Here is a 16,113-nt window from a genome sequence, read left to right as displayed (position 1 = left end):
GGTGGAGGTGGGGGCGGGGCGTTGGGGACGGTCCTTGCTGGGGCGGTGGAGGTGGGGGCGGCGGGGGCGGTCTAGGTGGGGGGCTACTGCAGGTAGACCTCGAAGCAGACGGTTGTGGCGGGGGGGTTGGTGGAGGTGCCGCGGTGGTGGGGATGGTCGTGGTGGGGGCGGGGGGGGGGGGGTTGGTGGAGGTCGGGTGGTGGGTGGGGTGGGGGGTACGGCCGTGGCGGGGGGCTACTGCAGGTAGCGGTACACCTTGAAGCAGTGGTTCCCAGAGTCGGCCACCACCACGTGTCCGTCGGAGGTGAGGGCCAGGCCCTGGGGGCCGTACAGGGGGTCCGCAGACGTGTTGATGTAGGAGAGGAAGGAGCCGCTGCCGTCAAACACCTGGCGGGGAGACGGGGACATGGGGAGAGGTTGGTGTATTTGTCTTATGTCTTATTGTACATTTTGTGTTGCTAATGTAAATGTAAGATTCCCCTGCATATGAGGAATGTATTGAGAGAAAGAGTTAGAAAGATGGAGAGAAACAGAAACATAGAGAAACGGAAGGAGAGAGAGAGAAGGTGAGGGATGGAGAGAGAGAGAGAGAGAGTAGGGTAGAGTTAGGGAGGGCAGAAGAGAGCTTTGTGTGAATATATATTTTTTTATTGATAATGCATAAACAATGAATTTAGTATAATACTGTACACTACAGTGTGTTTTGTCTTAAAACAGTCCAATCCATCCTCTTCAAACTGTTAGGTAGAGGAAACAAAAACTGATTTTGTGTGTGTTTGACCTTTGACCCCCCTACCTGTATACGGCTGTTTCCCCAGTCGGCCACGATGATGTTCCCGTTAACGTCCACCGCCACACCGGTGGGGGCGTTGAACTGGCCATTCCCCTCGCCGTTAGAGCCGAACTTCAGCAGGAACTCTCCCTCCGAGTTGAACACCTTGGTGTTTTCCATCCCAAGATTATAATTTTTTTGAATACCAAAACAAAAAAAATATTTAACAGTTTAAAAAACATGGGGGAATTTATGAAACAGTAGGTTTGGTTTGTGATTAGATTACACAGAACATCTGCACGGAACATCTGTATCATCTCAAACTCACCTTCACGGAGTGGTTATGGAAATCTGTTACAATGATTTCATTGTTGTGGTTGACAGCAGCAAAGTGGGGACCTGTGAGGTAAATATTACACAATTAAGCCTAAACTATAACCACAAGTGATTAAGATTTATATTTGTCCATAATAGTGAGTCTAACAGAGTAATGAATATCCAAAGCACCTTACCGTAGTGCTTAAGTACACCTTTATTTGGTATTTTATTCATTAATGACCAGGTAGGGTAAGGGTATATGGCAGAATCTGGCATTTAACCCGGAGCCTTTCATCTGGGAGTCCAACAGCATAGATACCAGACTATCCTACCCCTGGTATGGTCATGTTCGGCCGATTGGCACGTGCACCTACACCGAACGATCTGCGCCCGCCGCCCACAGTCAAGGAATTGCGCAACGCATTTACCTGCAAATTGTTTGTCTCCGTTGCCACGGGTGCCGAACTTGGTCACCAGCTTTCCGGTGGGCTGGAAGATAAATACGCAGCAGGCCTTGTTGTCCACCACGATGATGTGTCCGTTCCTGTCTGCTGACACGCCCTTAGGACCCATCAGCTTCCCTGAGCCAAGCTTAGTCTGGGAGGAGGCAGAAGAAGATGAAGAGGGGTTGGACCGGTCCAATTGTCATGAGCCATGAGTTTGATTAGGGTAAGACGTTGGTCTTTTTATATGGTTATAGTGACTGGATCTAGTAGTAAATATTACTTTTTAAATGGAAATGGATTTGGACACACCGCTTGATTGAGTAAGAAATATCTTAGATCAAAACAATCTTTATTGACATCAAAAGTTGAAGTTGTATTCCCTCTATTGGTATAGAGACAACTTAATAAATACAACTCGGTACAGTATTCAGGATTGCCTCGGTTTAGCCTCCTTCATCATTCTGGTCTCAGCGTATATTGACCTAGATGCCAGCTAGGTATCCTAATATAACACTGATTGGCATGCCTTGCTCTGCTCACCTTAAACTTCCCCTCGCTGGAGAAGATGCTGACCCACTTGTTGTCGTAGTCAGCGACGATGATGTCTCCGTTGGGATGCACGGCCACGCCCGTCGGCCTCTGCATCTGGCCGGGGGTCCGCCCCCGGATGCCAAAGCGGCTCTTAAACTGCCCGTCGTTAGAGAAGATCTGGGACAAACAACAGACAATCTATAACATGCCATCCCAGAACAGAGGCCATTGTTAGAGAAAATCTAGGACAGGAAGGGATAAAAACAACAGGGAATCTATAACATACAATCCCAAAACACAGTTTAGACTGGCCGACGTTACAGAAGATCTGGGACAGAGTTTTTTTTTTAATCAAGAGACTATCTTTAACATCCAATCACAAAACAGCTTCAAGCTGCCCATTGTTAGAGAAATCTGAAATAGGATAATAACGGAATAAGAAAATCCTCAACTTGCCAGAACATAGAGAAGGGGGAATACACCTCTGTTAACTCTGAGGTTCTACACAGTACACATCCGCAGATATAACACAGGTTTCAGTGCATGGTGCTCTAGGTATCGGTAAACATTAGATGGTTCTTTGTGCCCAGAGAGCGTGTTTACCTGTACACACTGGTTGTTGCTGTCTGCGATGAGCACCTTCCCCTGCGACGAGGCACTGACTCCCTGTAGATTAGTGAACTCCCCCTTGTTCCTCCCTTTGGTACCTGGAGGACACGAAACACAGCAATGACTCACCAGCGCCTGCCATTGGGAGCTGAGGAAGGTCTCTCACTAGTGGACTTCATCAGTATCAAACCACAAACACAACATTTTCTTCCGGATACTAATTTCTTTGTTTTCACTGCGGCCATCACTTATGATGAATATGACTAGAAATTATCTGAAGATAATTGAACATAGATAATAATATAATTGAACCGCAGCTTTGAGCGTTTGGCTATAGGGGTGCTTTTCATGTCACTTTCTCTCCACCTCGTGCACTCTGCACCGGAGCTGGACTCATTATATATATATACTCATTATAATCCCTCCATGGTTCTTGAAAGTAGATCTTCCTGGGTTGTTTAAGGGCTGTGTGTGGATGTTATAAAGTCATCAGTTCAAAGGCAATCCAAACTGACAAATGTTCTCCTTCTTAACAGGCGGGAACGGTTGCACAAGAGTTGTTGTCAAACCATTGCCAAAACCACCTCAGGAGGGCGCTGTTTGCTTTACACAATTTAGCAAGACGAAAGACACAGAGTGCTGGTCGACTCATAAGACATTGGCGGTTACATTGGCTGTCATTGTGTAAACAGAGAGTTGTGACGGATGTGGACATGTTGGGCCTTCCATGCAAACAGATTATCCTTTTTGAACCTAGACAGTCGTAATTAAAACAAAGGAGCCTAAAGTGCGAGCTACCGATCCTGTAGATGAGGTCGTCCTCGATGGGGTTCTCTTTCCTCTTGCCCGTGCTGTACATGCTGGCCGGCCTCTTGATGGCCTTCTGCTTGACGTGCCCGCTGCCGGGGGACTTGAGCCTGCTCTTGGCCCCCTCCGACGAGGGCGAGATGTCTATGGCCTTCACCGCCTTGATCTTAAAGGGGCTCCCCTTGATGTGCTGGTCGTACAGTCGCAGCGACAGCGTCAGGCTGCCCTCCTTGGACGCCCGGTACGAATACTCGTACGTGCCGTTCTTATTGTCCACGATCTCGCCCACCTCCGGCCCGTCACCCACCGTCGCCGCCACGCCCGCGAGATCGGCGGCCAGGACGGCGTTGCCCGTCTTGCAGAGCTCGCCGTCCTTGTCCTTGGTTGTCACGGTGATGGAGGTGGCCACGCCCACGGCGCACTGCCGCAGCCCGTCGCCCGTGGCCACCGTGTGGGAGGCCACGGCGCTGGTGGTGGCGATGCTGCCCAGGTTGTGGATGGACTTGCGCAGGCCGTCCGTCTCGGCCTGGAAGTCCAGCTGGTGGTTCTCGGCGGGCCGCAGGGGCAGCTCCCGGTGGGCCAGCCCGGCCAGGCGCTCGCTCATCTGCTTGTGGACCAGCAGCACCTCGGCCTCGCTGCCGTGGCTCAGGGCCTGCTCGGTGAAGCTGCAGCTGCTGTGGATGCCCTCTTGGCCCTGCATCAGCGTGTCCAGCTGGGCCTGGAGAACCTGGAGGGGGGACACCATGGGACACGGTCAGAAACGGTCAGACTTTTATGGCTTTCTACGTGTGTTTTTGTTGGTTTCCTCTAGGTGTTTTCCGTGTGTTCGTACAGTGTTTTGTGTGGGCAGTGTGTTTGGGACTTTCCTATGCTGCTTGGCCTTGCATGAACTGCACTGTACAAACAAAAGCTGTTCTAAAGAATGATGTGTGTGTGTGTGTGTGTGTGTGTGTGTGTGTGTGTGTGTGTGTGTGTGTGTGTGTGTGTGTGTGTGTGTGCGTGTGCGTGTGTGTGTGTGTACCTGTGTAGATGTGGTTGTGTGTGTATATATAGAAAAAATATAATTCACACATATTAACATAATGACACGCAGTGTGTACACTTAACATCAGTGCAAAAACTTTGAATCTATTTAGGTAATGACACAGATTAAAAAAATGGCATATACGCTTAAGTGACAACTTATATAAAAGGCCACCTTCACAGCTTGTATAATGAGGAAAAACAAGGACTTGTAAATTCAACCCTGAATCCAGCACTCGATACTATTTCAAAGCATCAAAGCCTCTCTGTTAAGCCATGACCTCAGAGCCACAGGGCAGTGTACGTCCGTGTTAGAATTGCTGACAATAAATACTTAAATGAATTAAACGCAACCATTTCAACAGAGAAAGCACACGTGTTCCCTTCCAAGGACCCCGCTCCTTCAGCATAGCTGAGTGCTGAGATCACCGCACCCCCCCATGACATCATCCTCACAGCACAGCACGGACTCACCTTCATCTCGCTGTCACACTCGTCTTCCTCGTCCCTGACCACAGAGGCCATCCTTCTGCGATTGCCTTGACCTCCCTTTCTAACTCCCAACCCTGTCCCTCACCTCTTCCCGTTTACCCTGACGCCTCCAGCAACAACTGTAGCGGGCTGTTTGCTGATAAAAAGCAGACGATAAAGAGCAGGCTGGTGTACAGTTGGGCAGATTCCAGATGAGGAGGAAGGCGGACACCGGGTCTACTGTAAAACAAATCTAGCCCTGCCTGCGCACGACACACCCAGACCGTCCGGCCAGAAACCTGATTATCTGGACGGATCAAGCAAACCCTTCAGTCTGTGGCTCCATCTGGGTCCTGCTGTCTTTTCGGGCTGCACCGACTAACAAAGTCCAGAGGAAAAAGAAGATAATGATGATGATAACCGTACTGATAAGGCTGAGCCGGCTCCCTGACGAGCCTCCATTGAAGCCCACTGACAGCGAGAGTGTGTGAGCCTGTGTGAGCGTGTGTGAGTGAGTCTAGGCCAGTGAAGGGTAAATCATTAGTAGACCATGTGATCATGGAGTCTCCTGGGAGGGGGGGGGGGGGGGGGCTGGGTTGTGTTCCCATAGAGTGGGGCTGAGCGATTGGTTCTCCGCACTAAGCTTTCTGTCTGTCTGCCCCCACCCCCACCCCTTCTTCCTCCTCCTCCTCCTCTGCCTCCTCTAACCCCGCCCAGAGTCATGATTTATTTACTCCTGGTATCAGGCAAACTGCTGCCTCTGCTGCATTTCTAAGTGTAAACCAAAGCAATAACCACTAAATCCGTGACACATGGCATAAGGCCACATCCTGAGTTCACAATTTTTGTCGTCGCTGATGGAAGCACCATGATGGTTATGTCTGTCTTTAATGATATTTAAAATCCATCTAGTCATGAGCAATAAGTTATTTTAGGAGACGCCTTTATCCAAACATACTTGAAGCAGGTCATTGAGGTACTTACTAATAACAGTACTTATTATTCTTTCCATGATGAGATACAACCTTTACAAAGACTAGGAAGGTTCCTCTTGGGCTGATTTGAACCCTCAGGTCGTTGCTGTACTTAGTTATCTGTTCATGTCTCACCTTGTGCTTCAGACCAAAGTTCACCTCCAGCTCCATGAGGAGGACACTCTTGCGCACGTTGAGGGTCTTTTGCAGGTCGTCAAAGGTGTTGTGGATGTCATCCTCGATGGAGCTCTTCTGATTGGTCAATTTCTGCAGGATCTCAGTCAGCATCAGAAGGGCCGAGTCGATCTCTGGCAGGCTGGGAGAGAGAGAGACAGAAAGGGAGGGGGAGAGAGACAAAGAGGGATAGAGAGAGAGAGAGCGAGAGAGAGAGAGAGAGAGAGAAAAATAAAGAGAAAGAGGGATAGAGAGAGAGTGAGAGTGGGAGGATTAGGCACTGTACAGTGTTATGTAACCGAAAATAGACGAAGAGACGAGAGGATTATGGAATTCTTTTCACATTCATTTCAACATAGATGACATGAGACTATGAAGAATGTTATGGTTCATCTCCATAGAGATATTTTTATCCCAAAGGTGAAAGGAAGGTGTGTAACAGTAGCACACATCAGTAAAGAAGCAATGCTGAATACATTTCAGATTTCAAAATGAAGACTATTGTCTATCAAAAGCTTTGACAGATGTATGGCTGCATAATAACTACAGCAACAAACAACAATTGTAAAAAATAAATATAAACCTTAAATTCATTCTGAACATGTCCTGGAGTGTTGTGGATCAGGTGCAGTTTCACAGGTAAATCCATGTTATACACAAGCGATCAGGGCGATCATTATCGGCCTATAAAGGCTTTTAAAACCACCTCTGTTTTCCTTATCTGAACATCAACTCAGGGGCTGATCTTGAGGCGACCGGACCCCTGGACCCTGCCCGCTGCCCTCGGTTCCCCTGTCTCACCTCTTCTTCACGGAGTCCAGCTGGTCCTGCAGCGAGGCCTTGTGCTGCTCCACCACGTCCTTCAGGGGCACGGTGGGGTGCTCGGCGTGCCCCCCGCTGGTGCACTCCTCACACATGGCCGTCTCACACGACGGGCAGTAGAACTCCATCATCTGGAGGAGGGAACACGGGGCGTCAGGGCAGGGAGACAGGAGCTCATTGTTGGGACTATTCGTTTATTCTTGTGTGTGTGTTTTGGTGTGTGTGTATGTGTGTGTGTGTGTGTTTGTGTTTTGGTTATGTGTGTATTTGTGTATGTGTGTGCGTGTGTGTGTGTGTTTGGTTGCATGTGTATATTTGTGTGTGTGTGTGTGTGTGTGTGTGTGTGTGTGTGTGTGTGTGTGTGTGTGTGTGTGTGTGTGTGTGTGTGTGTGTGTGTGTGTGTGTGTGTGTGTGTGTGTGTGTGTGTGTGTGTGTGTGTGTGCGTGTGTGTGTGTGTGTGAAAATCTGCGTGTATGTGTGTGTGTGTGTGTGGGTGTGTTTGGGTGTGTGTGTATGTGTGTTCATTCGACCAATCCGATTTGGAAACAGAGTACACTTTGAATGCTTCATCCGATAGATGCTTCTGTGCATCTTCCCGGAATGCACAGGATGTGCAAAGAAAAGGAAAAGGAGAAAGAGACGGGTCGATAAAGATATAAATTAGGCTGTCAACAAAAGAGAGAGGGCGATAGGGAAAAGATGGAGAGAGAGTAAGAGAGAGGGACACACACACACACACACATCCTTAAAGGGGAACTTTTAGAAAGAGAAAGAGAGCCAGACAGAGAAAGATGGAGAGAGACAGAAAGAGGGAGGAAGAGAGAGAGTGATGGAGACAGAAAGAGAGAGAGAGAGAGAGAGAGAGAGAGAGAGAGAGAGAGAGAGAGAGAGAGAGAGAGAGAGAGAGAGAGAGAGAGAGAGAGAGAGAGAGAGAGAGAGAGAGAGAGAGAGAGAGAGAGAGAGAGAGAGAGAGAGAGCAAGCGAGAAGAATACAGAGACAGACAGAGAGACAAACAAGGGTAAGGGAGAGAGAGTGAGGAAGAGCGAGAGAGAGTTAGCCTCCGTACATTTCCTCCATGGTTGGGGCAGGACAGCAGCTGGCCTGTGGCCCCCACGACGGCCGGTCGGAGGTGGGGTGCGGGGGCCGCGGGGCTGCAGGCGTCCCGGGGCCCCTGCAGCACGTCCATCAGGTTGGTGATGAAGAAGTTGCCCTGCAGCGCCGACACACCCTTCTCCGGAAGGATGGAGGTCTGCCGGCACACGGGGCAGGACAGGGTCAGGCTGTGCACAGGGATGTAGTTCTGCAGGCACCTGGGAGGCAGGAGGGGGGAGAGTGGGAGGGGGAGGGGGGGGAGGAAAAACCAGGGGTAGAGTAGGGGGTGACAAGGGGCGACATGGATAGGAGAGGATTATCATGTAGCGGCTGTAGGTGGGCGTCTTTTTTTCCTGTGACGCTAGAGACGGTAAACTTGGCAGGCGTACATAGAGCGGCTGGTGGAGAAATGAAACAATGTGTTGTCAAAGCGACGCTTGGAAATGACTCCTGCATACTGCAAGGTCACTCGACAACACTCAAACACAATGAGAACTTCTAGGAGCTGTTGAAGAGAAAGGGGTTTTCAAACACATTTAGATACTAAAATTGTGTGTGGGGGACAGACTAACGCACACAAAACACAGATCTATATATATGGACCTACATTTTTGTAGTTATTATAGTAAATAAATGCACAATTTGAGTTTGACTTTGGATATATGGCCTTGGAAACTGAATAATCACAATCAGTTGCTTGTGTCTGTAATCAGAATTCAGACAGAAGAGACAGCCGGGACAGGAACAAACCTTATCTCATTGTTCTTTCAGAGACAAACAGCATCTATTGGAGCTTGTGACAGGATGACACAATAACACACACTCTTATGAAGTAGCTTCCGCACAAGCTACACTATGACTGCTACTGCCTGTTTTTGTTGCGCCTTTGAGTGATAACAAACTAGAACAGTGATATGAAATCCGTCTTCTTACAGCTGTTTACAAAACTGATCAAATATCATGTTGCAATTATGTTGATATATAGTACGTTGTGATAGCATTGCGACCTGGGACAGTTTTACAGTTTGCATTTATGTGGGCTGGGTCATTAAATATAATCACTAGGTGAAATATAGTCTCTGTGGAGAGCCGTCCTCTTGCTGAACTTTAGAGTGAAGTTATGAATCTGGGCTTAGTTGAGATGTCGCATCCCAGTTGTATCAGTTTATAGACAACCCTTTTATTTTCCAATGTCACCAATGCAGTGCTAGTTGAAAATTGCAGTATTTTCGTATAAAATGAACTTGATCATTAGTTGGCTTGAAGACTGAAAATGGGTAAACTGAACAATATAGAAATATGGCAATCAATTGAAATTGTAATATTTCACAATCAAGATAAATAGATTGTTTTGCTTATTTTACTGCGTAAGATATCTTGGATGCTTGGTCAATAGTAGTGACCTGTATATAAAATATTCAGCCTTCACAGACGCAGTGTACTTCATCCATACGCGGATCCACCTACCTCTCACAGAAGGTGTGCAGGCAGGGCAGGACCTTGGGGATCTCGTAGCGGTCCAGACATATGCTGCAGATCAGGAACTGTTTGTCAATCTGGCGCACCACAGGGCTGGGAATAGTGGAGCTGTCACTGGCCATCCTAATGCTCTGGCATAGGAGTGCTCCTTCCTCTGGCCCAGCACCCTGCAGAGAGAGACCCGAAAAAAACTCACATGATGATGAGTCAAAGGTGGCCGGAACTAGGTGTAGTCGTCGGGGTGTATGAAGGGGTTCTGGGTTCAAACCCCGGAAGTTATCCTTCAGCAAGATGCGAAACAACCGGTGAGCAAGTGTGGAGAGAGAGATAGGCAGGCGGTGATAGGTTCAAAAGGTGAACGAAACATGTATTCCTCTTACCGAGATAGGAAACACTTAAATTGTATGGAAACAGCAAAGGAGGTCATCTTTTTACTCAAACCTAGACAATGCAAACGTATAAAGAGGACCCTGAGACCTTGAGGCAACTACAATATGTCACCTTTTGTTGTCTTAATCTTGAAACAGACAACAAACTGTGAACGTGGTGAGCGATAGAACTGGGGTGAAGGCTCAGACGAAGCGAAACTAAATGACCAGCTCAACTAGATTCCAAACAGGATGTTTCCTTGAATTGAAACGTAATCCCTCATCGAAAAAACAACAACAATAACATAGTTGTAGGGTGCTTTTACCAGTGTGCATCCCACTCAAGACAGGATTTCTAATCTTAAGATCTGCCTTGTGCTTTTGTTTGCCACATTTCTTGATAGTGGCGGCGTTGTTGTGTTTGGCGAAGGCTACGACCTTGGAGACCGGAGAAGGCGGTTTGCAAAGCCGGGTGTATTTTATGTGCAGGTAGAAGTTCTGCACAGGCAAAGCTCTGTGTGATCAAAGAGCAGTCGTCTGCACTAAGCACAAAGCACTCACAGCCATTCATATTTAATGGAGGAAGTGAACGCCTACTACCGCTTGTGGTTGCTCAAGCCAGTAGCTCCAGCATCAAACACACACAATTCAATTAAACCTTTACCTTACGAGTTTAAAACAGATCCATGATATTACCGCGGTTCAACAATGAAATGGGCGCTATATTAATGTAACATGTTACACAAGTGTAGGGGTCCTGCAGGAAGTAACCATAATAATAACACACTGTTTGTGTTAAACATGGATTAAAGCTACTTTGACAGCCAAACCACTGATTGAAGAAAGAATTGTTCAAACTTTCCTGTGCTCTAGTTGATTGGGCAACTTTTCATTGATTTTGTAGTTGTATTTGTCTTCATTTATTGTGGTGGCCCAAGGTCTTGATTCTATTTCCATGACATGCAGCTCAATTCAAAATGCACCCATGGGTCAAATAAATCTTAAATTAGTGGAGCGGAGATGAGAAAAGCAGTGGGTCAACAGTGAAAGTGTGTCGGTTTTCTCTGCTTCATGTTCTAGTGGGAGGAAGAAGGCCACCTCCACCGCATTAACCAAAGAACAATATGCAGGGAAACAGCCCTTTCAAAGCCCCCTTTATACATTATAGGCTCTCTTTGAGCCTCTGTGACCAAATGCCTTTCTCTCCTGATTAATTTCTTTGTTTCCTGATTATTTATGTCAGTCCTGAACATTTTCGCTCTTTCTTTCTTTCTTTCTTTTTTCTTTCTTTCTTTCTTTCTTTCCTTCCTTCCTTCTTCCTTCCTTTATCCCTTTCTCAACCTTCAAAATTGAGGCAACGTCTGACGAGGACCTAAGCAAACTTCATTTTGGATAAATGATTGCGTCATTTAAACATATATATAAATCAAAGTTAGCTGTAGGGAATCATTACCTAAGCAGCTGTGTAGCACTTCAAAGATCAACCCCAAACAAAATAAAAACAACAACAGATGGCATAAACTGTCAGCATGTACACAGACACAAACAACCTCCTAATTGCATCAATAGGTGAACAGCCCCATCCCGTCCAGACTAGGTTAGGTAAGCAGGGGTTTTAGAAATATGGATTAAACAGCTGCCCATCCTGCAGTCAGCTGCAGCAGCACAACAGAAGCCCTGTCCCGATGGCAGAGGACGCACCAGTCACAGACTGCTCCTCGCTTACATAACCACATCAGTGCTGGCAGAGCTCCACCGTTCCCGCTGCGCTGCTAGACCATGCACTACGCAGTATGCACTACTGCTCGGAATATCACCGAGCATGACAGAGTCAAAGACGACATCACACCCAAGCTTGCTATGGGCTCTGTGTTACTGGGCTGACATTTGAAAGGGGATATAAAAACAGCCGTACATGTCAACACAGCATGTTACGTAGTAAACGTGACCTAGCATAAAGCCAACCAAACTATAAAGTGTCGCACCAAGATGCCAGCCGTCATCCTTAACACCTTATGACTGAGTCACACTGAGCGGCGCCGTGACTTGTGACAAGTGTGATCCTGACCTACAGTGACTACTTGTGAACCAGACAGTACCTTGCAACGAAGGCTCTCTCCTGCATCCGTCGGTCATCCAGTCACGCTACGACAGACGGACTTACTGCATGGTGCTTTCCTCTAACTCCAGTAAGAATCCACGGGAAAGGAGTGTTTGTGTGTGTGTGACAGAGAGAGAGAGAGAGCGTGCATGCAAGGAAAAGTGCAGAGGGATGATGATTTGACTGGATCTAGCCGTCAGCCAATCAACTGGCCTCACATCACCCTCTTCATCCCTCCCCTCCTTTGCATTTCTAATTCTCATTTCATTTAAACACTCTCTCTCTCTTTCCTATCCCATGCTCTCTCCCTGCCTCGCTCGCTCGCTCTCTGTCTATAGTAAGTGCATTCTCACTGCAGCACTCACTGAGCGTGTGCGGCACAGTATGTGAGCCGAGTATGTGAAGAGGTATTGCCCGATCCGCTGTGATGCAAAAAAATAGGAAGCAGTGTGGTCATCATGGATCCCCCATGCAGCCAATAGGGACAAAGTCAAAACACTCTCTCACTCTCTTTCCCTTGCACTCTGTCTCTATCTCTCTCGCTCCCACACTCTCTCTCTGAATATGCCTACACTCCTACCAGAGCATTCTGTGCGGAGCAAGTCTGCTGAGTCATTGGACAGAGTTTCATTGGACACAATTTCAAAGAGAGAGTGGGAGGGAGATGGAGACAGAGAGGGGGAGGTAGAGAACAAAACAGAGAAAGAGACAGTGAGACAAGGAGACAGAGAGAGAGAGAGAGAAACAGGGAGGGAGGAAGGGAGGGAAATAAGGAAACAGAGAGGGAGACAGGAGAATCAAGACAGAGACAGGGGAAAGAGAGAGAGAGAGAGAGAGAGAGAGAGAGAGAGAGAGAGAGAGAGAGACAGAGAGAGAGAGAGAGAGAGAGAGAGAGAGAGAGAGAGAGAGAGAGAGAGAGAGAGAGAGAGATGGTTAGCATCTGTACAAATGGGATGCTTATTTTACCATTGCAAACATGTAGCGGTGTGCCTGCAACAAGTGCACATGACCGCGCCGTAACCCTTCTCCACGACAGCAGCAGCAGTGTCTGGCTGACCTGACGTACCCCATTTCCCCAGCCAGCGGTGCCAGTTAAGAGCTGTGACGGTCTGTAGCCAGACTGATTACCAGGGGCATGCTGTGACACATGACCGCAGACGACATGTCTGGCAGCTGATTCTGGCTTGGCCTGGCATGGACCCTATCTAGGACATGTGGATGTTGGATGAAATAGATTGCTGCTGCTGTGAGCAGCTATTTAGCTTGTAGGTTATTTAGCTGCATGCAGGGTCCCATGACTTAACCCAGTTTAGGATATATATATATGGGGTTTACATTTTGGCATTAGACGTTGCTGCACAACCGAGGTTATCAAAGCCAACAAGTGGAGAGCAGTCTAGTTAAAGGAATTAGGATGAGGAGGTTGTTTTATTTTTTTTGCATACATTGCTATGTGTGAATATCTCTTTGTTGTTTTTATTTTGGATTTTGACACAGTATACCTCAATCTACTGTGAAGATTTTTCCAATACAAAATGGTTAGTCTGAAAAGAATACCATGAAGCACAAATAGACTCAACTCTAGTCGGTTTTTGAGACAAAGTGAGCTCAGCTAAACAATCGTCACGCTCAAATCAATACAGACACCTCCTTTATTTTTAGCGTCAAAGTAAAACGCTAAACTTGAATGATCTCAATGGACCCGTTCCACTTGGTGCCCCCTGGTTGTGTCTGTGAAAACAGAGCCAGTGTTCACTCCCAGGGGCTAATGTGATGACACAGAGCGAGAGGGGGAAGGTATATGGGTAAGATTGGATAGCAGGGGATCAGGGAATCCAAGGTAAATCAACAGATTTCTGAATCCCCACGAAGCACTGAATACAGCATACAGCATGAGGCACTGGTTGTATTCAGTGCATGCAGCACTGAATACATACTGAGGGGTACTCAGAGTTGTAACTTTCCCTCTGTTCCAAGTGTGAGTTCTGAGTGAAATATTTGTTCAAATATGTTGTTTCATCTATAAGGATCTGGTAATCGATTGAATGACGTTAATTTCAATGACGTACAGAATACTAAAAGGAACAGAGTTCATGTTCATGTGGGGCTTGTGGGCACATATTTGAACCTCCCAGTTCCATGCGGGTGGTCGTCCATGGCAACTCAAAGACTGTTCCAATGATCTCATCCCGGCCTTGATGAGAGCATTCTACTCTAGAGGAGGAGGGGGGGAGGCGGGGGGGGGGGGGGGTCCCATTACTGGACCACTGTAACCATGGCAGAAGAAGATGGCTTGAGTACCTTGAATACACATAATCAATCATTATCGATACATATTTTGAAAGCCCTATGGCACTAAAACACAAGGAGACCGACTGTCTGAAGAGTAAAGGCGTACAGTAACAGTCTGTGTACACCAGGGCCCACAGCAGCAGCCCTAATGAAACAGCCCTTCTGACATGATGCTCCAATGAGTCCCCATTACTGACACAGTTTGAGTACGACTGTGTTGTCATGGTGTTTTGCTTAGTGTTTGATTCGTTTTTTATTTGGAATGAAGATACATTTTTTGGTCACAACAGGTTCAACCAAGAAAAGGGTTACTCTGTGTGTGTGTATGTGTGTGGGTGTATGTGTGTGTGTGTGTGTGTGTGTGTGTGCGTGCGTGCGTGCGTGCGTGCGTGCGTGCGTGCGTGCGTGCGTGCGTGCGTGCGTGCGTGCGTGCGTGCGTGCGTGCGTGCGTGCGTGCGTGTGTGTGTGTTTGTGTGTGCAGGCTGGTGAATGCTTTGTAATGTTTATGTTGGCATAGTGGCGGACAGATCGCAATACAAGGTTCCCCCTCCATTCTCTTCCTCTCAGCGCTTTCTAGAGTACTGACATCAGCTATTCCCTCTCTCCCACTCTCTGTCCAACTCTCTCCCTCCGTCTCTCCCTCTCTCCAACTCTTTCCCTTCCCCCCTCTCTCTCTCTCTCTCTTTCTCTCCCTCTCTCCCTCTCTCCAACTCTTTCCCTTCCCCTCTCTCTCTCTCTCTCTCTCTCTCTCTCTCTCTCTCTCTCTCTCTCTCTCTCTCTCTCTCTCTGTCTCTCTCTCTCTCTCTCTCTCCCTCTCTTTCTCTCTCTCACTCTCTCACACACAGTGTACAAAATGTCATGTCATCCTGACAAATGATGATGCAGGCTAAGGGGCCAGCATCCTCCCCCTCCCCCCATCCGGCCCAAACAGACTCACACACCCACTTTGAGAAGTAAACAAGATCCAAAATGGATATTTACTTTTCAGCTGACTTTTGTCTGAAGTACCTCAGGTTCACGTCTGTAAGGAGCAGGCATCTTGCTCAAGGATGCTAACAAGTAGACTGCAGACACTGGGAATCTAACCTGGTAAGCTACGTTTCAGCCGGGGAACGAACACCCTAGCCACTGCCATGCATCTCCAGGCAACACTAGACACAACGCCAAGTCATCTCAACCCCTAGCTACAGCAGCCAGACGCTTAAGAGAGGGAGCTACGAACACAGACACTGGATTGATAACTGTGTCAGACAGAGAGTACCAAGCCATACTGTCTGTACTTTCTGGCAAAAACTGAAATGTAGAGAATTATGCTTGCACAAGCTTCCACTAAACCTAAAAATAGTCTGCAGGCCTGATGTGCACGTCTGTACGACTGTCGCAGCAGAATCCAGTGAAAGGTAAACATTATCATGGATTTTCCAGTAAAGTCTACTTCCAATGTAAACAGATTTTTTTTTTTTTTATTAGAATACTGACCTAAGAAATACATTTACCCTGTGGCTTAAGAATCGTCAAGTGGAAACCAAAAGCAAAACAAAGCTGTCCAGAGAAAAAACGAAATACATGATGTTACATTAAAGTAAGCATTACAATTGCTCATATGGATATTAATGTAAGAAGGAGCCATGCTTGCACAGCATTGATCCTTTCAACAAGGTGTTATGTTATGTTATAATAATTCTAAAAGGAATTTTGCTGTAATAAATGCAGACAGCCAGCACTACGTTTTATTACCAAGATTTATGGTAACAATAATGATCTGTTCCGCCAGCGACCCGTAGAAGGGTCTAGTAACAAAGGGGGGCTGAAATAACACTATTCAAATTTCAA

At 47.3% G+C, this 16,113-nt stretch overlaps 1 protein-coding gene across 3 annotated transcripts in view; it reads right to left on the bottom strand.

Annotated features, from left to right (window-relative positions):
* Positions 1–234: 234 nt before the first annotated feature.
* Positions 235–16,113, bottom strand: part of trim2a (tripartite motif containing 2a) — a 22,842-nt gene continuing 6,963 nt past the window's right edge. For 2 of the 3 annotated variants that reach the window (XM_056586476.1, XM_056586475.1), the window contains 11 exons: positions 9,508–9,686; positions 8,015–8,258; positions 6,927–7,078; positions 6,087–6,267; positions 3,475–4,210; positions 2,671–2,774; positions 2,077–2,244; positions 1,519–1,687; positions 1,101–1,171; positions 797–937; positions 235–387 (listed from right to left, as the gene is read on the bottom strand). In XM_056586476.1, the coding sequence (XP_056442451.1) occupies positions 235–387; positions 797–937; positions 1,101–1,171; positions 1,519–1,687; positions 2,077–2,244; positions 2,671–2,774; positions 3,475–4,210; positions 6,087–6,267; positions 6,927–7,078; positions 8,015–8,258; positions 9,508–9,641 (2,253 nt within the window). In that variant the 5' untranslated portion in view covers positions 9,642–9,686. Of the gene's footprint in view, positions 388–796; positions 938–1,100; positions 1,172–1,518; positions 1,688–2,076; positions 2,245–2,670; positions 2,775–3,474; positions 4,211–6,086; positions 6,268–6,926; positions 7,079–8,014; positions 8,259–9,507; positions 9,687–11,986; positions 12,603–16,113 lie in introns of those variants that run through there. The other variant, XM_056586477.1, reaches the window with a different exon arrangement.

Source organism: Gadus chalcogrammus, chromosome 3, assembly GCF_026213295.1.
Source record: "Gadus chalcogrammus isolate NIFS_2021 chromosome 3, NIFS_Gcha_1.0, whole genome shotgun sequence".
Taxonomy (NCBI): domain Eukaryota; kingdom Metazoa; phylum Chordata; class Actinopteri; order Gadiformes; family Gadidae; genus Gadus; species Gadus chalcogrammus.
Note: the sequence above shows the minus strand (reverse complement) of the source record. Positions and strands in the feature narration are given on the sequence as shown.